A 27,112-nucleotide genomic window follows, 5' to 3' on the forward strand; every position below is an offset into this window, starting at 1 on the left:
AATTTCAACTGTCTAGCTATCACGGTTCATGAGATAGCCTGGTGACAGACAGACGGACAGCGGAGTCTTAGTAATAGGGTCCCGTTTTTTCTTTGGCTACGTAACCCTAAATGGGAGTTTGTCGTTTACTGAATAACTACGATCAATGTACCAGTCAAAGTGGCCAAACATATCGCAACACATCCTTATTCTTATGGCAACTAACGTGTTATACATTAAAGCATGTGCCAGACGGCAGACAACCACAGTTTCTGCAACATGACCTTGGTAGAAGCGAGTGGTTTACAACAAGCGGCTACACGATTTTAAACCACTGCTGCTGCTGCTGCATTGGTTGGCAGAGCACGCCTGTCTACCAAGGGCGTTTAAAGGTCATGCAGAATTTGGTTTCAACCACTTGCTACATGGCTTAAAACCACTGTTTTTCTACCAAGGTTGCAAGGTTGCAGAAACTATGGTTGTCTGCCGTCTGGCACATGCTTAACCACTAAAAGTCGCTTTCTGTGTCTGTGTTCGTATGCCAATATCTTTGATGTTGACTGTGCCGCAAGTGATATTAACAAAAATAACTGCTTCATTTTTTCATACAAAATTTATTACGAAAAATCATCATTTGTTTTAATTGTTTCTAAATCACAGTGTTTCTGAGAAATAATATTACAACTAAATGTAAATTATCCCCTAACTTTTAAGAGATCAAAAAAAAATGGAGATAGCATACAATTTAAAACCTAACTAGAGTTTTGACAACGAAATTATTTATTGTTATAAGCGATTTACCTTTAATATACTTTTACAGTACATATGGTGCTACTTTTCTGCACTAGTGCGTAAATTAGCACATTTCGTAACTATGTCAAAAATTTAAACTGCCATATGTACTGTAAAACGTTGTACGATACACGTGTGAATAGGTAATTCGCAACTCGTGTCGATTTAAAACACTCCCTTCGGTCGTGTTTTAATTTATCGCCACTCGTTTCGAATTTCCTCTTTTTCGCACTTGTATCGTAAATAACCATTATAATTTTGTAATCATAATCATGTATCATGCATATGTATTTTAAATGTTACACGTAGAACATATAATATTTTAACAGTGCATTTCAAGCATACTTACGAACATACATAGAAAAAAAAAACTACAATGAATCATGATCTGTTAAAAAAATTCGAGGTTGCGATAGGACTTCTAACATAATTGTATATAAACTAAACTCTTATATGCTAGAAGAATAATATTTACGAAAACAATATATGAAACATAGGTACTAAATAGGTTTCTTTGTAATAGTATTTAGGTATCATATATATTTGCATACTGAATTCGAAAGATTGCAATCATTTACCTTAACAAATCAAAATGATAAAAATCGTTTCTGTAAATTAGGTATTTATTTCTATCTTTTACTATCACTTTAGTTTCTTCATATCATTTATAAATAAATTAATCTCTTCTCAGGCAGTCCCGGAACTTGACTCTTTTGATATTAAGGCTTCGGATGAAACGTCAAAACGTATGTGTTTCTTCTTTGCATTATTTTTCTGGAACAATGTGTAAAACATATTTATTGTGTAAGCGAATCCCTTTGAACCGTCCTTTTTATGCGATTTACCACTAATTATTATTAAAATAATGTAAAACAATTAATAAGGTTTCGTTTTACCAATCATTGGCGCGACTCGATTTGCGAGTATTGGAACGGCCATTCGAACGTCATCGAAAAAAAAAGAAGAAAGAGAGGTTAGAATTGGCGGACAGAAAATGTGGGACGTCAATTAGATAGCGATCAAGAAAAGACAATTATATGGTAATTATTATTGAATATTATAGTAAATACATTTATAAAATCAAGACGGTGTTTGCATTAAGGCCAAATACGGCTGTTCCAGAGGATTAACCTTACAATTGTGTACTTCGATATCTTTTTTTAGTCAATGTAATTTGACGCGTATGATTTGCGTCAATCTGTTGACTTAAAAAAATTCTATTTGTGAGAATACAGTGTACCTACATACACGTTTAAGACTGAAGCAGTAGATATACTTATAAGTTTTAGTTAGGGACTGCAATCCGGTCCGGCGGATCCGGTAACGGGCCGGATTCGGCACTTTTCAGGCAATCCTAAACAGCACGCGCTGTGCGTTTTAGATGAGGTAAAAGGCGACGGATGGAAGATATGAAGCTGAACAGAACAAATAGTGAATGAAAAAGTTTAAGTTTAGTAAGAAAAAAAATTAAAAGTAGTAGTTGCCATGAAAGGCATTTGTGATTTTATGCTAATTGCGTCTGTAGAATTTCATCCAATCTTCTGCAAGTTCCTTCATTTCCTTACATGCGACTCTGCGTCTATCCAATCCTTTATTTGATCCATGAATAAATTTGAATAATTATCCTTTATTTCTAGTATTACACAAAAAAACTAGAAAAATATGTCCTTTAATTAATTTCAATATCCCTATACCAATCTGGATCCAGCCGGATAGTGGCTAAAATCTGGCCGGATCTGGCTGGATTGAAAATCAATCCGGTTTGCAATTCCTAGTTTTAGTGTTGAGATAACGTACAATGGCGATGCAAACCGCAACCGTCAGCGACACGTTCCATCGCATTAAAAAATGAACCTTAATGATAAAAATGAATGGTTCAATTTGAAGTCGTCGTACGGTCGCGCCGCTTCTCGAAACAATCTTCAAATTGAACCTTTTAATTTTAACATTACGGTTCAATTTGGAGTAGAAAAAAAGTCGGCACTTTTTTTTCGACTCCAAATTGAACCGTAATCTAAAACAAATAAAACAATCTTTTTTCGTTCTAACCTCTGTTTTTGTATAACACAGATACTGAAATGACAGTTTCATTTGCCAATTTACCACTTTCCTGCTTTTTCAATGCTTTTAAACTAAAGCGACAGATTGGTCGAAGACATTGGGGCAATGAAAGTGTAATTTTACTAACCAAATATAAAAGATAAGGATTAAACAAACCCTCGAGGCGCAGGCATAGAAAACGAAAAAAATCGCCTGTGGGACTTACCCTTTCAACGCGCCATGCCTATTATATCCAACTTTGTAACTTTATCGGGATGCACGTAGGTTAATTAATATTAAGCGAGGTTTAGACTAGCAAGAACTTGCATGCAATTTAAATTACATTTCTAGCTAGTCTAAACCTCGCTTTACACTGTAACGCAGCGTACTACGTAGGTGAACAACACGCAAAGCGATGCGACGCGGGATGAATCAATCCTTTGATACCTATAGAAGTGTCCTACGTGGGCGCGAGTTATTCGCTTACGTAAGACGCTGCGTAACCGTGCGCGATTGTGGACGTCTTTGGCGGTCTAAGGGCACCTTTTCTGCCGACGCGATATCGCGTCCGCGGGACTCGAGGGGGTTAAGATGTGATTGCAGATATGTTACCTTATCTTTAGCCCGGGGGTCCCCGTTCTTGGAGCGCTCCTTCTCGAGGTCGGCGTGGAGGGACTCGATCTCCGCCGTCAGCTCGTCCTGGACGGCCCGAAGCCTTTCCACTTCTACCAATACTTCCGCTTTGTCTTTCACTGAAAATACAAAAAAAACGTCAAAAAGACCATTCTATTTACCACTATTCTATTATTAAGTCTATTATGTAACACTTTTTATGCAAAATAAAGACATTGATTGATTGATTGAAGTTGTCCTCGAATGCTTTTGGCGCTCACTAGGAACCGTCGACGCAGTTAGGTAAGGTTGTTCGCTGGGCTAAATGTTTTCGACATTTGGAAAAATGACGATTAAGATTGTAAATAGTTAAGTCAAAGATAGATATAACTCCGTAATAGATGGATACAGTCTAAGGAAAAAACGTGCCTCGAAAATCAAGAAAATTTGATTCTCGTTCAGAGGGCGCTACTAGTTTTGGCCTACAGTCGTATAGATGGCGTTGACGGTTTCGTTTGTTATTTAACAATTTTAACGCATATCAGTGAAAGAACATGGGTCAAAATCATTAAAAAAATCATTTATCTATATTTAAATACATTCTATCGTATTTTTATAAATCTTCATTTTTAGTTTTAAAGTGTGTCGACAGATGGCAGTGAATTTACTGGGGTTACAAAATTTACTATGAGAGTAACGCTCTAGTATCAGTTACTCTATGGTTAAGTGTAAACTTTCGATTTCAGTTTCGGCAAAAAAAAGTGTGGAGTTATTTTGGTGAGATCATAAAATAATTACTTCAGCATGGTCGGCTTAATCCTACATGAACAGTTTTAAGCCTATGAACGACACGCCTATAGTGTGCGGCGTCGTCATGAACTTTGAAGAAATGCAAGAAGGTTGATATTGGGATGTAGCTGCGTCAGTTGGCATCTTGAGCGGTTAATATGATTTTAACAAATTTCTAAACTTACTTTCTCCCTGTCCTAGTATACTGCATAACTTCTTATTTCTAGACTTGACTGTTAATAATTCTTTTTTCAAATTTATGACCTCCTCTTTTAGCGCCTGTATCTCATTATCTTTCTTTTCCAAAGCGTCAACAAACTGTGCCTTAGTTATATCTGGGGTGTGGTGACGAGTTTGTGACTTCACCCTGTCTATGATTTTGTCTTTCAGTAATTCGTTCTTTGTCTCTGATTTTACTCTTTCAAAGAACTCTGTGTCGTCTTTAGGCTTTTCATTTTTGGGTTCTATGGATTTATCGTCTTCTTGACTTGCTGGAAATAGGTAAATTAAAGAATTAGTTCTTTCAAACATAAGTTTAGGAGACGATACCTAATTTAAAATAGGTAGTTGTTATAATAAGTGATATTATTTGAGGGTATGGCATTTTGTCTGTATCCTTACAGTTCTAAACAATACATACTAAATTGTTTCATGAAATCTAATTTACACACAATAAAAAAAGAACAAACATGTTTTTGGGCAAGTCTTATTTTGGGCCACTGAACCAAGGGAGTAAGTATGGGATTTGGTTTTCAATTATTAGTTCATTGCGACTCATGGTAACTTTATAACAACAAAGCATTTGTTAGGCAAAAAAGTAGATCATCTGACTGATCACTGATTAGTATAAACTAGGTACTGTATTTTTATTTTATAGAGTACCTAGCTTTATTTTTATAAAGACTATATCTCAATTTTTTCTCAATACAAAGCGTGGGAGTGTGGGAGTTGTTTCATTTATCAGACAAATTAATTTCACTTAATACAAATATTAAATACCAACAAAGATAGATATAACTCCGTAATAGATGGATACATTCTAAGGAAAAAACGTGCCTCGAAAATCACGAAAATTTGATTCTCGATCAGAGGGCGCCACTAGTTTTGGCCTACTCTCGTATAGAGGGCGTTGACGGTTTCGTTTGTTATTTATAATTTTAACACATATCAGTGAAAGAACATGGGTCAAAATCAGATAAAAATAATTAAAGCAAATAAAAAAATCATTTATCCATATTTAAATACATTTTAACGTATTTTTATAAATCTTCATTTTTAGTTTTAAAGTATGTCGACAGATGGCAGTGAATTTAATGTGGTTACAAAATTTACTATGACAGTACCACTCTATCTTATTATATCCTCTTTGATACCAGTAAAAAGTAAACTACTTTCATTGCTTACTTTTAGATTCATCACCAGCCACCATGTCGTTAAACTGGTCCAGGCTCATGACATTCTTCTTTTTTTGCTTCTTTGAGGATGTGCGGGCTGCTTCTTCTTTCTTCTTTGTGTTTTCTGTTTCTTTCTTTATCTGCTGGTAAACATCTTTCTTTTCTTCATAGTCTAATTTTGAGAGTAAAATAGCCTGAAATGAATAGCCAGGTTTACTTTAGTTGTAAGTACACAATAAATTGATTAGATAAATCTAAAGTTTGTAATTATAATCAAGTAATTACGATTCGTGAGTAACATCCAAAGTGGAATGCAAATGATGTCACTAAGTAGTATCTCGTTTTTTTAGCATTAGAAAAATGGTGAACAATCTTGACGTGTCTTTTTATTGAAAACCGATTTTTCTTCTCTCTCTCTCTCTCTCTCTCTCTTTAGCCCTTCTCTACCCTTCAGGTGTAGGACTCCTTCATTTTACGCCATTCGTCAAGATTCTGTGCGACCTGGAGCCACTTCTTCCCCGCAGTCCTTTTGATGTTGTCGTCCCCACGCATCTGGGGTCTACGAGGACGCTCCTCCCCCCATGGTCGCCACTCGAGTAGTTGTTTACTTTAGGAATCGGTCTTTCGTGCTATATGACCAGCCCATTCCCACTTACTGGCTACAGCGGTATCAGCATGGAAGCATTTTTATCACCTGTCACTATGCCTGTCACTTTCGCACTTACATACTTGTTAGAATGCTACCATGCTAAGCCTACAGGTTTTACAACATCAGTGACCTTGCTCTGTTGTCTCAGCCACTCATTCATTTTACGGTCTCTCAATGTGATCCTCACCAGTTTTCTCTAGCGCCCGCTGGGCAACGCTCAGTTTAGGTAATATGTCTATGGTGAAAACCCAGGTTTCAGGTCCATAAGTGAGAACAGGCAGGATACATCGGTCAAATATGCGTGCTTTTTGTTGGGCCTAAGGTTCATTTTTGAAGGCAAGCTAGTAATATTGGCATCATTTTAGTTTATTTGGTAATATGTATACATTTTTTGGTAATCATAGTGGTTAATTTAGGTGAAAATATCGCATTAATTTGCTTTTCAAGATTTTTTTGGTACCCAAAGGGTAAAAACGGGACCCTATTACTAAGACTCCGCTGAATGTCTGTCCGTCTGTCACCAGGCCTTATTTCATGAACAGTGATAGCTAGACAGCTAAAATTTCTGTTGCCGCTATAATAAATACTAAAAACAATAAAATAATAAGTGGGGCCCATAAAACAAGCAAGATTTTTTTGCAGTTTTTAAACGTAATGGTACGGAATCCTTTGTGCGCGAGTCGGACACTTGGGCACTTTTTGGTGGTCATTATATGTGTACCAATTTATTACCTGTTGCAGTTCATCTTCAAAATTTCCATCCACAAGTTGTTCATCCTTCTCCTTCCACTGTTCCCACTGAACGGATGACGGAGCAGCCTGCTTTGGCTTCTTCTTCTTAGCAACCTGCACAACATATCATCATAATGGGGTTGGCAACTTTCAAAGGTTTGCAGAGATGGCGCCATCATAGCTTGCCCCTTTTTCTATGAGATATGGCTTAAAGGGCTGGCATCCACGGCATTTAAAAAAAAAAAAATTGACATAATTTTAGGGATTGACAGGGCAAGCCATGGAGAATAGGGCAAGCTATGCTGGCACCATCTGCTAACTATTTCGACCAGCCAACCCCATTGTTCATTTTGAATTTGATTTTAGTCAGGGGTATATACACACATAATAACTAAAGTCACATACATAAAAAAAATTAAACTGATTATTTCAGAAATGATTTATGAAAGCTAACAAACAAAACTCTTAATCTATTTATATTTTCTTAAGTCTCACTAAAACCTTATTTTTAACTGCCTTCAAAAAAAGGAAGTTCTCAGTTTTTAATGTCTCAACTGTCTTAAGTCATCCAAAAATAGAATTTATCACATGAAACGTTCAGAACAGAAAACATAAATTTTACCCTAAATTTGTATAAAATAAAAGCTATTAATTTTTTTTCAATATTTTGCTATGAAATACTTTCAGAAATGTATATAAAACCACCTCCAACTTGAAATTAGGAGTAAAAACAGGAAATTTCATAGAATACAAGTCAATAAAGGTGCTAAATGATTACACACCTGAGTCTTAGCTGGGACAGGTTTTGCTTTTTTTGCAGGCTCAGCTTTTTTAGCAACGTTATTCTTGCTTTTCTTCTTCTGATCATCCGAGCAATAATCTTCGCCCTCCACCATAAGCCCCGCGAAGCGCGATTGAACAACAAGACCGGCCATCTTTCAATTTATATTTTTAACGAATTGATACTGTAATGGGGCATAATAAAGTTTATATTAATAACATAAATGAAAACTTGATATGAAAATATAGCAGGAAAACAGAATTTACACAAAGTACACGAATTCTTATAAGACCATTCAGTAACATTACAATAATTATAAGAAAAAAAAATGATATAAAAACAGCATTACAATACTTACGGATAGCTTTAAACTATCGTTTATTTTTCTCGTTAAATTCTACCCGTACAATTTTAATCTTTAAAGTGTAAAAAGTAAAAACAATGACAGTAAAGGCAAATACGGCAAACCGCAATTTGTAGACGCAAGGAATACTAAGATACTTGTTTCTGTTGTTTCAATGTTACCATCATGCCCATATATTTTTTATTTTTATTTCCTCTATCTTGTAAAATCAATAATTCAGAAAATAGAAGTATAATTCGTAATTTATTTGCCTTTATTTGAATATTTCTGGCATAATTCAGTTGATTTATAGAAATTGGCTCTAAAGCGTGTGCTAGAGTTACTGTGCCTTCAGACCGTCTGACCTTGGTCTGACCTTGGTAATGTTTGTATGAAATTTTATTGGAAACAACTGTCAACACGGTCCGTCCAGACCAAGGCCACGCGGTCCGAAGGGCTAGTCGGCGACCGTCTAGCAAGCGCTTAAGAAATACAGCAAAGAATTAATATCTATAGTTGGTCAAACCAAATTGTCAGTAAATAAGAACAAAAAAAACTATACTCATCCTTTTCTTTTGGGTGCTAGTACTAGTGTACGACAAAGATAGTATGATTCTGTCTATGTTTGAAATGAGACAGTCCTTTGACAAACTATATACCTATAGTTGGTCAAGCAAATCTTGTCAGTAGAAAAAGGCGAGAAATTCAAATTTTCTTTGAGACTATAACCCTTCACGCCTGCATTATTTAAATTTGCCGCCTTTCTCTACAGACAATATTTGCTTGACCAACTATATAAATAAAACAGCGTTTAATTTATATACTCGAACAAAATTGAATCTGTTACTGTCATTTTGACGGCTGTCAATCAATTATGACAGTTTTGTAAGATTGGCATTGGTAATGGTAATCGGTTTAAGCGCGAGAAATTCGTTATTTACTTAGATTTAAATAATAAATGGTTATTTCTTGTTTATTTCAGTAATAAAATAAACAATGAAACTACAGTGCCAAGTAGAAGTTGTGAATAGACTGCATAATGCTTTAAATGTAAGAAAAAGTGGGAAGTATTTAAAATCAACTTTAGCCATCGGCAAGGAACCGAAGTCTGAAACGGAGTATTTTATATTACATTTCTCATCAGTTAATAAAACTGGAACAAAGTACAGGGTCAAAAGTATAAAGCAAGTGTTTGTAAAATGTTTAAACGAAGGTAAAGCTACGATAAGATTTGAGGAACCTCCGCACGATTTGTGCATCAAAAGTGAGACAATACAATTGAAATGTTTTATGCGGATACTCAAATCGTGTATAACAGGAGATGCAAAGGGCCTACAGCTTGGTACTTTATCAAGTATAAGTGTGACTTCTAAAGACAATGCACCCACAAAACTTGTTATTCATGACCGCAGCGAGTTTCCTGTGAAAGGTCTTCCAAGAACATTAGAGTCCCTGAATATAAATGGGCTTGGTTTATGTAACTTTAGAAGAGATATATTGTTATTGAAGCTTCTTACAGTACTTGATTTAAGTAACAATGAAATTGACAAGATACCTCCAGAGTTTGGTAAATATTTCTTATGGTTTTCACATAGATATATGGATGTTATCTGCATTTTAACTATACTACTGTTGAACAAGTTTGAGAACAAATCAAATTATTTTATTAAATATTTTGATTTGTGTTTTTAAAGTAGTCACACTACTATATATAAATTAAAAACTGTAATAGATGTCATATATTAAAGAAAAAGTGACGAAGCCCTCCAGTGGTGAAGGCCGGAAATTCGGACGGGCACCGCCGTGGCGGGGTGGCCTAGTTAAAAATTGCCTACTCCAGAGCACACAGTCGCTGTGGCCGAAATCGGTCAGGAGAGCATCATCATCATCACTACTGTTATTTTTCTTTACAGGTAGAATGCCTAATTTGTGTGAGCTGTACTTGGCCAGCAACAAACTAGGTGTTCAAAAGGAAATAAATTGGAAGTGGTTATTTGGACCTCAGGTAAACTTGTATATGTCTTCATTTTCTTCTCAGCAAATTTGCGTCCACTGAACATATGCCTTTTTCATGGATTCCATGTTGTTCTGAATGCCCTGCTGTCTTGTTAATGTCGTCCGATCAACTGGCTCGTGGTTTTCCGTCACTTCGGTTTCCCAGTCGACTGATGCCAGATGCCTAGTAGCCATAGTACAAGCTTTGCTTAGTTTCCACCTTGGTTAATGTGTGCGATTGTCCAAATATTTTATTAGTTCTTAGTAATACTTTTTATCTCACCCACTCTTTTTGTATTGACCAGCAAACATTCTTACAGATAACTAAATCACTGAAACTATTGGACCTAAGCAGCAACCAGCTGACGCAGCTACCAAAGGCGATTTGGAAACTACAAAAACTAGTAACTCTCAAACTGGATAATAATCAGCTGGAAAAACTACCAGGACCTATTGGGCGAATAAGCACATTAAGGTAATAGTAACTATGTTAAGTAATGCAATTTAGAGCAATCTCTATAAAGAAAAACCTTTTTAAACTGAAATAGATGTCATATATTAAGGATCTTAATTGTGTAAAATAAGTTTTAAATTTACCTCCAACGTTTCGAGGACGGCGTTGTCCCCGTGGTCTGGGCTCTCTGTACACTATCCAATGTTGCATACCTTGTTTTTTTTAAGAACCTATTTTAATAACATGCTGTTAAATTTGTTATTACACTAACATTCTATTTTAAATGTTTTAGGTACTTAACCATATCAAGAAATGCACTGTGCTCTCTACCATGCAGTCTAATGCAGTGCAATTTGGAATACTTAGACATCTCCGTTAACAATTTTAATCATCACATAGAAAACCCAGCATTCAAGCAGCACTCACCGTGGGATTTCTATGTCGGCAGTTTAGTACATCTAGCATCTAAAGTGGTGCTGAAACATAGAATGTTTTACGCACCTAATATAATACCATGGACTCTTGTGGAATTTCTAGACAATGCAAATATGTGTGTCTGTGGAATGCCTGTGGTAAATGACATGTACTTTAGGAATAAGGAGTATGAACTTAAAGATTTTTTTACAGTTGTGGTGTTTGACAGTAACAGGACTTGTACTGTTGCATTTGAGTGTTACTATTGTTCTCCTAGATGTTTTAGCAGATAATTGACTGATTAAATGTAAGCTTTTTTTTAAATACAAGCTTTTATTTAAGCCCAGCAAAAGATAAACCAATTGAGCTGAAATTAAGCTGAGCTGAGCTTTGGTGATAATGCAATGTTATGGTACCATCAGGCTGGCCTGATGATGGAACCCTAATAGACCGCGAGCCAGGTGCAAATTTCGTCAGTCATCGCCTCCCGGGCGAAAACTCGTATAGCGGCTAACGGCTATGTATGATGAACCCTCGTGAACGTCAGCTGCCGCTCCGTTGGTGGGTTGAGGAATGGCAGCTGCAAATCTGTTCCTGGCCCGCGGTCTATAAGAAGGCCATAGGAACTGTGTAATAGTAATAAACCACACTTTCATTGAATTTGGGCTTGTTATAATGGTCCTAATGGGTGATAGATAACTGTTTGAAAAAAAGTATAGGTACAGTTAGTGATTTAAAAGCTTGTATTGAATTATTTTTATAAACTTTTTAACTTATTTATTAAATACTTTTATAATGAATATACAATATTATGCATTTTAATTTTCTTGCATGTTATTCTCCTAGTTTTACTAGTTTAGGCCATCCAGCTTCCAGCTTATATCTTGAATAATGGGCGCTATCCTCATATGCGGTTCTGAAATAGAAAATTTAATTTTAATCAAAGCATTAATGAAACCCAAAAACATGAGTCACCGATAGAAATTTGATAAATGGTTCTGCAAGTGTCGATAGGGCCAATAGGGCCCTCCAAACTCATGCGCGAATAGGGTTGCCATAAGAATTAAATGTCCTGATAAAAATCCCGACTTTTGAAACAGAGATTTGGCGTAGCTTCAACGACGCCCCGGCGGCGCGCTGCGCTCCGCGGTGGGTCATTCCTAAAAATCCTGACACTTGCCAATTCCGGCCGTAATCTGGACAAAGGGTCAAAAATCTGACATGTCCGGATAAATCCTGACGTATGGCAACCCTATGCGCGAACGCGGGTGTGGAGTCGATTTCGCAGATCTGCGACGCCCGCTCCACACTCGCGTTCGCGGCTTCGCGCCACGATTCACGCACGAGTGTGAGCGAGCTGATAATGTAATAAGGATAAACGTAAAAAGCTTAATCCTTTGACCGCCAAAGACGTCAACTGTCGCGTGCGGCTACAGCCCAACAATTTCCACAAGGTTCAAGATGACGCGCTGCACACGATAAGCGTGGCGTTCAAAGGGTTAACGTAGATGGCGCAGCAATCGTTAACAAATCTATAGGATATGCCAAATCCAAAGAAACAGTTTAACCCTACCCCTACTGACTTTTTTAGGGTCTTGGCACAAGACAACAATTCATAATCTACGGTGTTTAACCTCTTTCCAGGCATAGTACGATTTAACGACCACACGTGTCCATAGAATTTCAACCTGAACAATCCGATTTAAGGTTCAAATTAGATTAGACTTTCGGGTCATGTTAGAGGCTAAGTTCGCACCGACTTGGCACTTTTGGCAGCCTTCACCTAAAACTTGGCGGTCGCCTTATCGTGGTCGGTACTCGATTGCCTTAAAACACTTACCAAGAGAGCCGATACCCTGAGGTAGCACGCTGCAGCCCTCAGGAACGTTGAGGGCCGCTATGGCGGCGTTAGTCGCCTCTATAACTAGCTCGTTCGTCCAAATGTCCTTAAAGCTGTCCTTCATCTCTTTTAGTAACTTTTCTAGGCATGTCTGAAACAAATAATTGAATTTTGTTTACCTATACCTAAAATAGCAGTAAAATTTTACACCAGGGTGCCCAATTCATGATTGCCTCAGGGCTCCGCTAATATTGCATGCGATTTATTACAAGGTCTGTAGAGCTCTTAATCAGTATCATTCTTTTGAGGCAGTATAGCTTAGAGCTTTAGCCTGTTCAGATGGACGAAAAAAAAACATACTTTTTTTTTACCATAGACAAAATAACTCTTAGTAGACACAGTTGTAAAGTATATCGTACAGCGATATTGACTGCCGTAGGTATTACTGTGTGCCACAGTGGTGCTAGTTAGACACTGCGTGTGCTATCAAAATCGTTAGGGACTTATCTTGGTCATAAGGCCAGTTGCACCAACCACAATTAACAGACTGATCAACATCAAGCAGCAGAGAACTATGAAACTTCCCATACAGTAAGGCGGACACTAAAACGGTGACAGACGGTTTGGTACAACCCGACCTAACTCTAGTTAGGATGCGTTCCCGTCGGGCATAGAGTAACTTATACTAGAGCGGTACTGTCATAGTAAATTTTGTAACCCCAGTAAATTCACTGCCATCTGTCGACACACTTTAAAACTAAAAATGAAGATTTATAAAAATACGATAGAATGTATTTAAATATAGATAAATGTTTTTTTTTATTTGCATTAATTATTTTTATGACTTTGACCCATGTTCTTTCACTGATATGCGTTAAAATTGTTAAATAACAAACGAAACCGTCAACGCCATCTATACGACTGTAGGCCAAAACTAGTAGCGCCCTCTGAACGAGAATCAAATTTTCTTGATTTTCGAGGCACGTTTTTTCCTTAGACTGTATCCATCTGGATTCTAAGCCTTCCAGTCACCCGGTTGACCTGGATTTTGACTGTTTTTTGTTGCGCTGGTTCTAGTTCGCGCCTCGGAAGAATTTGCACCCGTTTCTCGATGCAATGATAAAACAAAAAAAAACGTATATATAAATATATCCCTACACTCACCCCCGTGGCGCTTGTGCAGGTCTTCGTGGCTCCAGTTAAACTCCACTTTAAGTGTAACTTCACTTTTACTATCTTCACATCCAATGATCTTCTTTAAAGTATTTTAATAATAAAATTCACCGAATCACATTTAAAATCCGACCGCACGGAGCTCTGACATTTTCTTTCTTCTTCTTCCATCAAATTCAAAATTCTGTTCCTTTTGTTTGTGTTATGCGCATGCCCCAAACGAGAGATATATATAAGATAAAAGGTGAGAATGAACGAGATGACAAAAGTGGCATAACGAAACAATTTAAGGATGCGTTCCGAATAGTTTGGTATTAAAACTAAACATTCCCCCGCCCGAGAAAGGCTAAAGCCTTTATCAACAAATAAACAAAATTCAACTCTATTAATAAATTAAAACACTAAACTAAAACAGTTTGGTATCGCTACCTCCGCTTAATCTTCCAAAGGAAGCCTACAAATTTTAACAACCGGCCGCGTGAAGCTACCTGTAGAAGTTTTAAGACGCACTACCCTAACAACACCGTCTTTGCCGGGTAGCAATTCCTCTATTCTTCCTAACCTCCATTTCAGAGGAGGTAAATTTTCCTCCTTTATAAGAACAAGATCGCCCAGCTTAGGCGGATCAGTTGGAGATGTCCATTTTCTATGCATTTGAAGAGAATGAAGATATTGTTCACTCCATTTTCTCCACAGGCGTTGAGACATAGCTTGAATTAAGTTAAAACGACTCAACCGCGAGTTTGGCATATCCTCAAAATTGTACTCCGGAACCGAAAGCAAAGGTCTACCTATGAGTAGATGGGCAGGCGTCAAGACCTCCAGTTCATGAGGATCTTGGGACAACGGGCATAACGGACGACAATTAAGAACCGCTTCAACCCTGGTAAATACCGTTACCAATTCGTCGAACGTCAAAACCTGTTCACCTATGACACGCCGCAATAATGTTTTAGCCGATTTTACGGTCGCCTCAAATAGACCATCGAAATGTGGCGCCGCTGGAGAATTGAACCGCCATGTTATTGACTGCTTGGCTGCGCCGTCGCTAAGCCCTTGCTGTACTTCCTGCGAAGCCAAATATCTACGCACATCATCCAAATACCTATTTGCACCGGTATAATTAGTTCCGCAATCTGAACGTATCACACTCGGCATACCGCGTCGAGATGTGAAGCGAGTCAAAGCCGCGAGAAAACCTTCCGTCGAAAGGTCAGTGACGCACTCTAAATGGACCCTTTTGGATGCAGAGCATATAAATACGCAAAGATACGCCTTTAGAATTTTTGCGTTCCGCAAACGAGAATGTTTAATGCTGAACGGACCAGCAAAGTCAATTTGCACAGTGTGAAACACACCAGTCGCGTTAACCCGATCCCAGGGCAACGCTGACATAATTGGCGCTGTAGGCGTAGCCTTGGTCCTAAAACATTTCATACACTTGTAAATTCGTGTACGAACCACTTGTCCTGCTGAAAGAATCCAAAATTGCCGTTGTAATACCGCCATGAGCACCGTAGCTCCCGCATGGCAATAAGTCACATGAAAATGATCTACGATCAAAATCGTTAAACTATGTGATTTGGGCAAAATCACCGGATGCTTCCTTGGAAATGATAAACTCGAATGTTCCAAACGACCTCTAACGCGCAACAAGCCGTCATCCCCAATAAACGGCAGAAGCCGACGTAGCCGCGTGGAACATTGTTTATTCTGGGCCAAGCAGTGGATGTCGTCCGCAAACTCCTCCTGCTGGACCAATCTAATTAACCGCTGCAAAGCGAACCGTCGCTCTGAGACTGTCAACACCCCTATAAGTCTTTCAGACGAATTCTTGGCATTGTTGACAAACCGGAAACAATATGCTACGACCGCCAATAACATATCCAACCGACTAAACCGCATAAAAATATTATCTTCGTCAACAATTCCGGCTAAGGCCCGAACATTTACCTTTACCTTCCGTAATCCAGGTAATGGATCTTCTGCTTTATCCATTATATTCCTGGGCCAGGTCTCCGCATCACCTGACAACCAAGGAGGACCCCACCATAAAGGGTGCTCAAGCAGTACTGATGCGCGACAACCGCGACTCGCGACATCAGCAGGGTTCATTTCTGAAGGTAAGTGTCTCCAGGCTATGTCTAAACCGCGATTCACAATCTGTGAACTCGATTCCCCTTTGCAAGGAACCGCTTTCCAATAGCTAAGGACCGCTTCTTGGCTAATGGTACAGTATTTACAATATTTGAGGCACAAGGAACTTGAAAGGAAGCCGCAATAGTGACTGGACCCGATAACGCGTAGCCGAACACCGTTTTCGTCATCAGTGGAATGTGATCATTTATTTTAATGCGCCCGCTAAGTACAATGTCACCAAGTAGATCTTCGCCTATTAAAATGTCAATCTCTCGACTGACAAAGAACTGTTCATCCGCAAGATACAGTCCCCGATAATTATCCGCTAATTGAGCCGGCAACGAATATTCAGGTAGGTTATGTGTGATTTTATTTAAGACCGTAGCCGTGGTCACTAGCACAGGCTGATCCGTCAGCCTAGGTGCCATGGTTAAGTTAACTGCTCCCCTGCAACCGCTTATAGGAGTACAGTTCAGTCCTGTGATTGAGGCGTCAGGCTTAAACCGCTTTAAGCCCAACTTCTGCACGCATGACTCCGATATAAATGTACTCTCGCTTCCTCCATCCAGTAAGGCCCGCGCCTCCTGGAAGCTTCCGCTACTGTCCAGTACTCTTATTATTGCCGTCGCAAGTAGCACCTTTCGCTGATACATATTAGGTTTATTGACCTGTGATGCCATTAGTCCAGTGACTCCAGGGACCGCACTTTCTGGATTGCCGCTGGGAAAAGGTGCACTCACAATAGGAGCACTTGGAGAGGACGAGCTAGCGTTGTCAACCTCCCCACTTGTAGTAAAATTGTTTGACGTCAAACGTTGTTCACGATCTGAACCAGTTGCCGGAAGATCGAAATGTAATAAATAATGGTGTTTAGCCGAATTACACTTGTAACAGTTCTTGTTTTAAGTGCACTGGTTAATGTTGTGACCATTCAAACACTTGAAGCACAACCTAAGCGATACCACCTGTCGCTTCCTAGCCGCAGGTTTCATCTCCAAGAATTTGTCACACTTAGCAATGAAGTGTCCGCTTTTTCCGCATAGTCGACACGACGACGCCGAACCCGCACTCTGAAATGCCGCATAAGCCTTTACCACATGGCTCTGTCCACTTCCACTACGTCTTCCCGCTGACGCACCGGCCTGTGGCTCCGCACTGGATTCCAAAATCCGTATTTCGGTTTCCAAAAACCTTATAAGGTCCGAGAATGTGGGTAATTCTTTATCAGCGTGCTTGTCTTCAAAATGTTTCTTCATGTTGCCGTCTAACTTTTGAAAATTAATATAAAACAGCAAATAGCACCACGAATCAACAGGAAACTCCATCTTTTCCAAGGCTTTTGTGTTTTCCATCAAAGTATTTAAAAACATTTTTAAACCACTTACCCCTTTAGAGGTGACGTGAGGTGCACTTAACAAATTGTGCAACAGACGATCCGCCAACAACCTTTTGTTGTTATACCGCGTATTTAATAAATCTATCGCGACCGAATAATTGTCCCCTGTGGCCGACAAATGCTGGACCAAGGACTTTGGTTCACCTAAAAGCGACCCCGCTAAATAATACATTTTTTCAGTATCCGATAAAGTAGTATCATTGCCCACCAAAGATTGGAATAATTCCATAAAAGAAACAAACTCTTCCACCTGTCCCGCAAAGGTAGGAAGTTTGACTTTAGGGAGAACTGCCCTATTCCGCGCGCTCTTAGGATTGTCATTACCGCTACCGCTGCTACAGCTATTGTCCGCATTAGCTGAAGCGTTCAAATTAGTCAACCCTAAATGACGTTGTTTGATAAAATAATATATTTTGTTGTACGTCTCGTACTCCTGAAGATGACCTTCCAAATCAAAACTCTCTATATCCGCAGCAGAGAGTTGAAGTTCATAAAACATTTCCGTAAATGCCTCATAAACTTTCTCTAAATCTTGAAACCGCACCATAAAATCACTTTCTTGTTCCGAAGACAGTTCGGGATTACAAGCCAATCCATTCAAAACATCCATACTACGACATGCCGTATGATATTTCATTTGCAGCAACTGTATCCGCCTAGCTGCCGCCATGTTTACGTTAGTATTTGAATACGAAATCCAAATAAATATAAGCAATAGGATCCCGAACCCGAACAAGAACCACACCATGAAAGCTACAAATTACAATTACAAATTATTTTTATTTTTAATGTATTTGTACCGCACACCGCAATAAATCTTTAAATTTAAACCGCACCTTGTAACTAATATATTAAGTTTTAACCGCTAACTTTAATATACTATAAAATATTTATTCCGCTAACTTTGAAAGAAAATGTTTAGAACCCCTGAAAAATTGTTTATGTACCGTAATTAGCATTAAATACCGATAAATAATGCTCTATACCGCTTTTACTAGAAATATAAATGTTTAGAAAAATACAAAAATTGCACCATAGCTGAGGATCGAACCCTCGACCTCACTAATATTAAGCAACTACTATAACCACAAGGCTATCGTAGCAGTTACCAAACAGAACGAAATAACCCTATAGTATCTGAATCTGACAATATGGTAACTTAGCAACCAAAACTGTTTTAATTTGAAATGTCAAAACCAATATAATGAATTTATGACAAATTGAATTTTGCAATTGAATTTCTTTTACAAAGTCCGCGACCAAAAAATGTGGTATGTATGAAATATAAGAATGAAATATAGTAAAATAAAATCCCCAGCCAATATATAAAATATTAAAAAATGAGGCCTAAAAATATATAATTCCCACAAAATTGGTGTGAAATGAAACCGCAGTGAAAAAATGATTATATTTCGACCGCTCGAAATATAAAGATGATAAGAAACGGATGAAATTTACCGAGGCGCCGAAAATGAAAAATCCGGCTCGAAGACCAAATGGATTCTAAGCCTTCCAGTCACCCGGTTGACCTGGATTTTGACTGTTTTTTGTTGCGCTGGTTCTAGTTCGCGCCTCGGAAGAATTTGCACCCGTTTCTCGATGCAATGATAAAACAAAAAAAAAACGTATATATAAATATATCCCTACACTCACCCCCGTGGCGCTTGTGCAGGTCTTCGTGGCTCCAGTTAAACTCCACTTTAAGTGTAACTTCACTTTTACTATCTTCACATCCAATGATCTTCTTTAAAGTATTTTAATAATAAAATTCACCGAATCACATTTAAAATCCGACCGCACGGAGCTCTGACATTTTCTTTCTTCTTCTTCCATCAAATTCAAAATTCTGTTCCTTTTGTTTGTGTTATGCGCATGCCCCAAACGAGAGATATATATAAGATAAAAGGTGAGAATGAACGAGATGACAAAAGTGGCATAACGAAACAATTTAAGGATGCGTTCCGAATAGTTTGGTATTAAAACTAAACACCATCTATTACGGAGTTATATCTATCTTTGCCGTCGGGTAACTCGACAATGTCGTTAGCATCATACCAGTCAGACCTGGATAATTTTCCGTACCTGGTACCTGTAGAAGAAACGCCTCATGGTCCTTGTTGAGACAGATCAGCGCTGTGTTGAGCTCACGAGCCTGCAGTCTCAACTCGAACGTAGATGTGATGAGATTGTGTAAGGCCATTACTAGCGCGTCGTCTTCGTATTGGGAACCTTTTAGTGATGCGACTTTGGGTACACTCGTGTTTTTTTAGGGTTCCGTACCCAAAAGGTAAAAACGGGACCCTATTACTAAGACTCCGATGTCCGTCTGTCTGTCTGTCACCAGGCTGTATCTCATTAACCGTGATAGACAGTTGAAATTTTCACAGATGTATTTCTGTTGCCGCTATAACAACAAATACTAAAAACAGAATAATATAAATATTTAAATGGGGCTCCCATACAACAAACGTGATTTTTATGCTGTTTTTTTTCCGTAATGGTACGGAACCCTTCGTGCGCGAGTCCGACTTGGCCGGTTTTTTAAATTATTAAGTATTATACCTGTAGGAGAAACGCCTCATGGTCCTTGTTGAGACAACTCAGCGCTGTGTTGAGCTCACGAGCCTGCAGTCTCAACTCGAACGTAGATGTGATGAGATTGTGTAAGGCCATCACTAGCGCGACGTCTTCGTATTGGGAACCTTCTTTTAGTGATGCGACTTTGCGCTCGTGTTTTCTTCGGTTTTTGCTTGAGCGGAAGGTGCGACTGCGAAATAATATTGTTTGATTATATGTATACAGGTAATTCCACAAGCGAAAAGCAGTATTAAAAAAAATAAAGCTGCTTTTCACCTGCGAATTTTGTCGGGTGCAAAAAAAATCGGTCGTAACAAATCTGAGGTGGCCCACGCGGGTGGGGAGCGGAAGACAAAAGGCCAACAAACAATGAGGGCTAACGCGTATGAATTCGCCGCTAGGGGCGCTAGTGTAGATGGTGGTCTTTTCCATAGTTCGAAATGTCAAATGTCACTTGTCACTTCAATGACTGACAGCTGTTCTTTAGTCTTTTGGACCACCATCAACAGAGGCGCCAACTGGTGAGCAAAAACACGATAGCCCTCATTGACCGGAGATATCTGTTCTGGGTAGACGACAGGTTAAATCTAGTCTAGTATATCATACCCAGAACTGCGCGAATTTGAAGACGCCACCGTACTCCCAGCATCAGAGTACAAATCGCTGTCCTTATTAGCATAAGAGATATCTATCTCTGGCGCGTTTCTCTTGGTTTCTCTGACGATGAAAAGCCGGTCTCTGTGCTTGGTGAATGTACCCCAGTTTCGTTCGATTAGCTCTTGCAGGTTTCTATATTCTTCCATCGCAGCTGGTAGTAGATCGTCATCTAAAAATTAGAATATTAATAAGTTTTTGGCAAAAAAATTATTTTTGGTACAAGCTTTAATCGCTGACCGTATTTTTTTTCCACAGGCAACTAATACTCATTGAGACAATTCTAAAAACCCCAAACACAATTAGGTTAAGTTGTTTTATCACAGAGTACCAATGGCCACCTCCTGTCTCCATCATCAGATCAGCTCGATGGTATCATAATATTGCATTGTCACCCGACATACATTTTTATGCAAATTTTCAGCCTCAATGGAAGTTGGGAAGTGGGTCAAATTTAACTTGCAAGATTTGACCCGTACGTACACGTACGTACAGTCAAAGTGGCCAAATAGTTTGGTACACCACACTAAATATATGGTGTACCGAACTATTTGACTACTTTGGTTGCTACAAAGTATTTGACGCTGAGTGTACATTGATAGATAGATAGATAGAACCGGACAAGTGCGAGTCGGACTCGCCCATCGAGGGTTCTGTACTTTTTAGTATTTGTTGTTATAGCGGCAACAGAAATACATCATCTGTGAAATTTGAGCTAGCTATCACGGTTCATGAGATACAGCCTGGTGACAGACAGACGGACAGAGGAGTCCTAGTAATAGGATCCCGTTTTTACCCTTTGGTTACGGAACCCTAAAAACAATGTTCCCAACATACCTTTGAGTTCACTGAGTTTATACATAGAGCAAAGTCGCAGGGCAGACTTAAATTGGCGGCCTTCAATAGCGTACTTGACTATCTCTACTTTGTCGTTGCAAAACTGTTCTAATAACGTTAGACCTTCTTTATGGCGCCTTTCATCTTTTAAACCGTTTGCCAGCTCCCTAGAAAAAAAAAGTAATAAATAATTTTTTTTTTATGTGTACGTAAGTAATGTTACTTATGTTTGTTAATAATTTAGGTATTAATAAAAACCGAATAAAACGCATAAAACGGCAAAAAAACATGTTTGTTGTATGGGAGCCCCACTTAATAAATATTTATTTTATTCTGTTTTTAGTATTTGTTTTTATAGCGGCAACAGAAATACATCATCTGTGAAAATTTCAACTGTCTAGCTATCACGGTTCACGACATACAGCCTGGTGACAGATGGACAGACAGTGGAGTCTTAGTAATAGGGTCCCGTTTTTACCACCACCACCACCAGGATACCAGGCTGTATCTCATGGACCGTAATAGCTAGAGAGTAGAAATTTTCACAGATGATGTATTTCTGTTGCCGCTATAACAACAAATGCTAAAAACAGAATAAAATTAATATTTATGTGGGGCTCCAATACAACAAATTTGATTTTTTTGCCGTTTTTTGCGTAATGGTACGGGAACCCTTCGTGCGTGAGTCCGACTAGCATTTGGCCGGTTTTTTATAGGTTTTCAATTTCAATTAATTTCAATTATTTATTTATTTCAGGCAAATGCCCATATAATTTGTTAGTAATACAATTAAATTAATCTTAATGTGCTAATGTTAGTAAACACACATTAAATTAAAAAAAAAAAAAAATATATATATATATATATATAATTTTAATGAAGTACATACCAGCATATAACGGATTGTTCATTCTTCGACCTTGTGCATAATAGTTTAACTACTAATTCCCATTCCAAAGCATCTTTATAACATTCAATAGCCTTTTCAATATTGTTAGCTCGTTCATAAATAATGCCCGCTTCAGTGTACTGTTTCTGTAGTCTCAAATGGAGGCCAAAATCTTCTGCTATTTCATTGTAAATAGCATCTCCATTTGTAAACAGTCTGAGAGCTTCTCTATACAGACTGTGATATTTCACAAATGTTTTTAACTCATCATATTTGTCTTGCCCACATTTAGCAAGACATTCCACTGCTCTGGTAAATCTTTTCAACTGTTTGTTAATGGAGAACCTTTTATAATTCTCTTCCATGCCATTAAATTCATTGAGCATTGGGACATATTCCTTGGGATCTTTCTGCGATTTGTTAGCCACTAGAAGTACTAAATCGAAGTCGTACATTCCTAAAGCTACATCGAAGAGTTGGTTAACGTCTACCATATACAACAGGTACTTTAGGGCTTCATCTGAGCTTACAGGAAGCTTGCTACTAATTTCTTTTGTTTTCAGATCTTTTATAACACTCAAAGCCGATTCAAAATCTTCAACAGTATTCATCTTTACGTAAGTTGTAAGAATTGGCAAGATCTTTGTGTCTTTATCTGGCCTTTTCATCAAATGAGTCCTAATTGTTTCAGAGATTCTTTGTACTTTAGAACTACTATCTCTTTTTACGTCTTTATTGTCGACGTAACTACTTGAATACATTGATTTAGTGACATCCGCATTTTCTAATTCAGATAAAAATAAACTGAGCCATGTGTTATTTCGGATTGCATCTAGAAAAACGTCTATAGATTTTTCAAACTTGTCAGGATCATGATCATAGATCAGGTTTAGATTGATCCTTTGTTTTCTCATCAAATCAAACGCCTCATAGTATTTACAATTATCTAGATATTCTCCTATAATTTTTAAGGAGAGAGGCCTTGGCTGTATCCCTTCCAGATTTCCTCTGGGCATTTGAAATACAGTCCTCGTTTCATTTGGTACAGCTATGACCAGCTTCGCGCCTCTCTCGATTTTTCTTTTATAAACATCAGATGATTCATTTTTCTGGTATTCTTTTAGAGCATTCAGGACTGAAGGTTTTAGTTCCACGCATAAGAGCACATGCTGAAGAGTTGTCAATAAAAGAAAATGTGTGTGAACATAGAAGGAACTCACATTGTTCAATATTTTGTCATCATCTAAATACAATGTACCTTTGTGTGTCAGACTTAAAAAGTGGATTTCATCACTGACGTTTATTACATTAAAAGTGGGGCATGCAACAGAAAATGAAACGTCCTGTGGTTCCATGGATCCTCCTAGTGTGTAAAGCATAATATCCCCATTAATAAGTTGGAGGTAAGCAGCTGAACTTTCATTTGGATGAGGCTCAATTCTCACTACAGGTTCTGGCAAAGACTCTGTATTTATTTTCGTAATTTCTCCAGACTTTATACCATATTCAGATATAAAATAACTGTTGTTATTATCCACTTCAGAGCAGATTATAGTGTCAGAATTTAACCAAAACCAATTGTAATACTGGAATGGGAAGTCGTACTTTTCTAAAGTAAGAGTCTTGAATAATTCATATTTTAAAGGAAACTTTTCAGTTTGCCTGTAAAATTCTAGTTTGTTATCTGTGGTGCACACAAAGAATGTATTAGGATCGTGATCATTATCATCTTTTTTATCAGGAGCAAAATGAACAGAGTTTATGCATGAGTTTGACTCTATTTCAAGACTCGCCATAGGTGGAGGCACAACTGTTTGCCTAAACCCAGTAGCTAATGCTTTCTTCCCGTCAATAACAATGACTACAGCATCATCATTACTGCATTTACCTCTACTGTGATTAATGTTCCAAATCCATGAATATGTATAATGCTGACCATTACTTAAAACAAGATGTAATTTCTTGTTATTAGCAACATCGAAATCATTGTCCCAGATAATCTTGCTTATTTTCTGATAACTATTGAATGTTAGAGTTTGTTTGAGATACCAGTGATAGTTCCCAGTTGTAAATAACAGCAAGCTGTGTGAGCCAGTTGCTTTATTATAGCATTGCAGTGCTATTATTTCAGAATCTGTACTCCAAGCCAGATCCTGGACTTCTGTCTGTGCGTCAACAAGTATATCGAAGCCTCCATGTTTCAGACCATTCTTTTCAAAGAAAGCTACCACATATTTGTCATTAATCTTTTGTGTTGTTGCTATGACATTACCACTGGGTCGCCATGAGAGGTTAGCCTCTAAACCTGGTTGTTTTTCACTGGTGTACTGTAGATGGCCCTCTCTGTCAAATACTTTGAATCGTCTGATGCCGTCCATGAGAAATCCAATGGCATATAGGTTGCCATCTCCTCTCCAAGATATTCTTACTGCATTATTGGCATCTGCATCTGTAAAGTAGGAATTTAGAGTTATAGAGGGATAGATAGGGTAGTGACCCTGCCTGTGAAGCTGATGGTCCTGGGTTCGAATTTTTTTGTGTTATGAACACAAATATTTGTTCCTGAGTCATGGGTGTTTTCTATGTATATAAGTATGTATTATGAAATTATAACGTATAATTAGCCGGGTCCACACAGAGCGAGCATACGCGCGAGGCAATTTTCTCGCGCACAAAACGGCTAGTGTAGACGTGCATCGGCCGAGGCGGCGCGCGCGAGGCATGCGCGTCTCGGCCGAGGCACAACTACACTTGGCGTTTTATGCGCGAGAAAATTGCTTCGCGCGTATGCTCGCTCTGTGTGGACCCGGCTAATGACACTTGCACTGCGTGTGCTATCAAAATTGTTGCAGACTTCTCTTGGTCTAACTCTAGTTATTAACAGCAAATTAATGTAAACTTACCACCACTAACTTCAGTTTTCAATTTAGCAGCTTGCTTGCCTTCAGACCCATGGAACTGAGTTTCCTTCTTGCCCCACCCCACTGTAATGAATTGCTTCTCCCCGAACTCCTGGTCTAAAATGGTTGTCTCATGAACGGGATCAAATGTGCAGGACATCAGAATGGTGTTCATGTCTTTTGTTACTAAAACTAGCAGTTCTTGGTCTGGACTCCACTCCATTGCCTATAAAAATAACTTAAGATATTACTGTGTCTATTTAAAGGTTTACTTTAATTTTTTACCTGACTATCAAGGGAGGATCAAATAGCAAATATATAATAATATTATATTATTCAGTGACATGAAAATCAATTTGGTGCACAAAAATTTAAAAACTAAGTTAAAATAAATAAATAAAAATAATAAGCTTTTATTTCAGGCATTTACCCATATTGCGTACAAAATTAAATACTACTTAACAACTAATTGACACAGATCCGCACTCAGTCAGTTGATGTCTTTGGCGGTCAGTTCAGTTTAAGGGAGAGAGAATAAGAGGCTGAATTTGACGATTTTTTCGTGGATAATTGGATATAGATGTTTGAAAGACACAAAGACTTTTAAGCAGATAAAGACAAGTAATACTACTATTTATATCTATCTTTGCACTATAAATTGAAACAAATAATCTTACCAATAATCCAGCCTGACAGACCCCAGCTAGCTCGCAGCTGGTGCCCAACTCAGAAATCGTGTACAACTCGCCATTCGCAAGCCCCACACACAAGGCATTGGACAACGACAAGTACGTCACATTTACTGGACTATTCTCCGGAGACGCCACCTCATTTAAATCCTTAGTCCACTTTACTTCACCATCTTCATCAAAGTTACTCACTATAAGGTTATGTGAACACGAGTACAATTCTCCAGTGAAAGTGCCTTCGCCATGACCGTAACAGAATGTGGCGGGCTGGTCCTCACTGTTAGTAACCAGGTTGCGCACGTTTACGTGCCAAAGTTCCAAATTTTTCATGATTTGTAGTTTTACCGAAAGTATACACAAACATACCCCTCCAACACGTTGTGTCAACTTGACATTTTGACGTTGACGTCGTTGACATGACTTCAGACTTTGACGCAACGCAACTTCGCACTGCGCGAGCCTACGTCTGGCAAAAAAAAGAGTAGAAAAAAAAGTGGCAACACTGTAGTGTCGTCCCGTTTTTCTTAGATTGATTTGAAAGGGACGACACTACAGTGTTGCCACTTTTTAATTAGGCTCGCGCAGTTCGAAACTTCGGACTACGTTAGTAATTTAGTCGAGTGGCGAGTATTTGTGACTTTGCATGCCTAAAGGATCCTTATGCTCCATGTGCTGCATAAGACCCTGGCATGTAATGTAAAGGCTGTAACACACCATCGCACCGCACCAAGGTCATCAGATATTGCTTTCTCGCTCTTACTTATGGGTGCGTCGCACAATGACCTTGGTGCGGTGCGATGGTGCGTTACGGCCTTAACATAGCCACACATACATTAAGCCTATATATGATACTACTCTTTGCATAAAGCTCACTCCAGACGATGCGGCTTCGCACTTCGCACACGTGTGGAGGGCGCTTAACACATACACATCACAACACATTGAGACAGTGGCAATCGCATGCTGCCATTTTACCACGGGACAGTTGTAATTTGTTCTTTTAGCTGTTTGCCTCTCTTTCTAACAATTTAGTTGTATAAACGC

At 38.4% G+C, this 27,112-nt stretch overlaps 3 protein-coding genes across 3 annotated transcripts; 1 reads left to right on the plus strand and 2 right to left on the minus strand.

Moving 5' to 3' along the window:
- Window positions 1–975: 975 nt before the first annotated feature.
- Window positions 976–8,277, minus strand: LOC134748826 (G kinase-anchoring protein 1-like). The gene is made up of 7 exons (XM_063683636.1): window positions 8,127–8,277; window positions 7,770–7,952; window positions 6,988–7,101; window positions 5,617–5,800; window positions 4,398–4,703; window positions 3,424–3,563; window positions 976–1,545 (listed from the first exon to the last, which is right to left on the minus strand). The coding sequence occupies exons 2-7, from the start codon at window positions 7,920–7,922 to the stop codon at window positions 1,459–1,461; spliced, it is 984 nt and encodes a 327-aa protein (XP_063539706.1). The 5' UTR covers window positions 7,923–7,952; window positions 8,127–8,277; the 3' UTR covers window positions 976–1,458.
- Window positions 8,278–9,014: 737 nt separating this feature from the next.
- Window positions 9,015–11,291, plus strand: LOC134748818 (leucine-rich repeat protein 1). The gene is made up of 4 exons (XM_063683624.1): window positions 9,015–9,678; window positions 10,025–10,116; window positions 10,427–10,581; window positions 10,853–11,291. The coding sequence occupies exons 1-4, from the start codon at window positions 9,108–9,110 to the stop codon at window positions 11,265–11,267; spliced, it is 1,233 nt and encodes a 410-aa protein (XP_063539694.1). The 5' UTR covers window positions 9,015–9,107; the 3' UTR covers window positions 11,268–11,291.
- Window positions 11,292–11,751: 460 nt separating this feature from the next.
- LOC134748800 (elongator complex protein 1) lies at window positions 11,752–26,473 on the minus strand. Its single transcript, XM_063683594.1, has 8 exons — window positions 26,057–26,473; window positions 25,383–25,605; window positions 22,480–24,928; window positions 21,591–21,757; window positions 20,706–20,925; window positions 20,085–20,289; window positions 12,815–12,965; window positions 11,752–11,890 (listed from the first exon to the last, which is right to left on the minus strand). Exons 1-8 carry the CDS (start codon window positions 26,396–26,398, stop codon window positions 11,826–11,828), a joined length of 3,822 nt encoding a protein of 1,273 aa, XP_063539664.1. The 5' UTR covers window positions 26,399–26,473; the 3' UTR covers window positions 11,752–11,825.
- Between the last annotated feature and the right edge of the window lie 639 nt (window positions 26,474–27,112).

Source organism: Cydia strobilella, chromosome 17, assembly GCF_947568885.1.
Source record: "Cydia strobilella chromosome 17, ilCydStro3.1, whole genome shotgun sequence".
Taxonomy (NCBI): domain Eukaryota; kingdom Metazoa; phylum Arthropoda; class Insecta; order Lepidoptera; family Tortricidae; genus Cydia; species Cydia strobilella.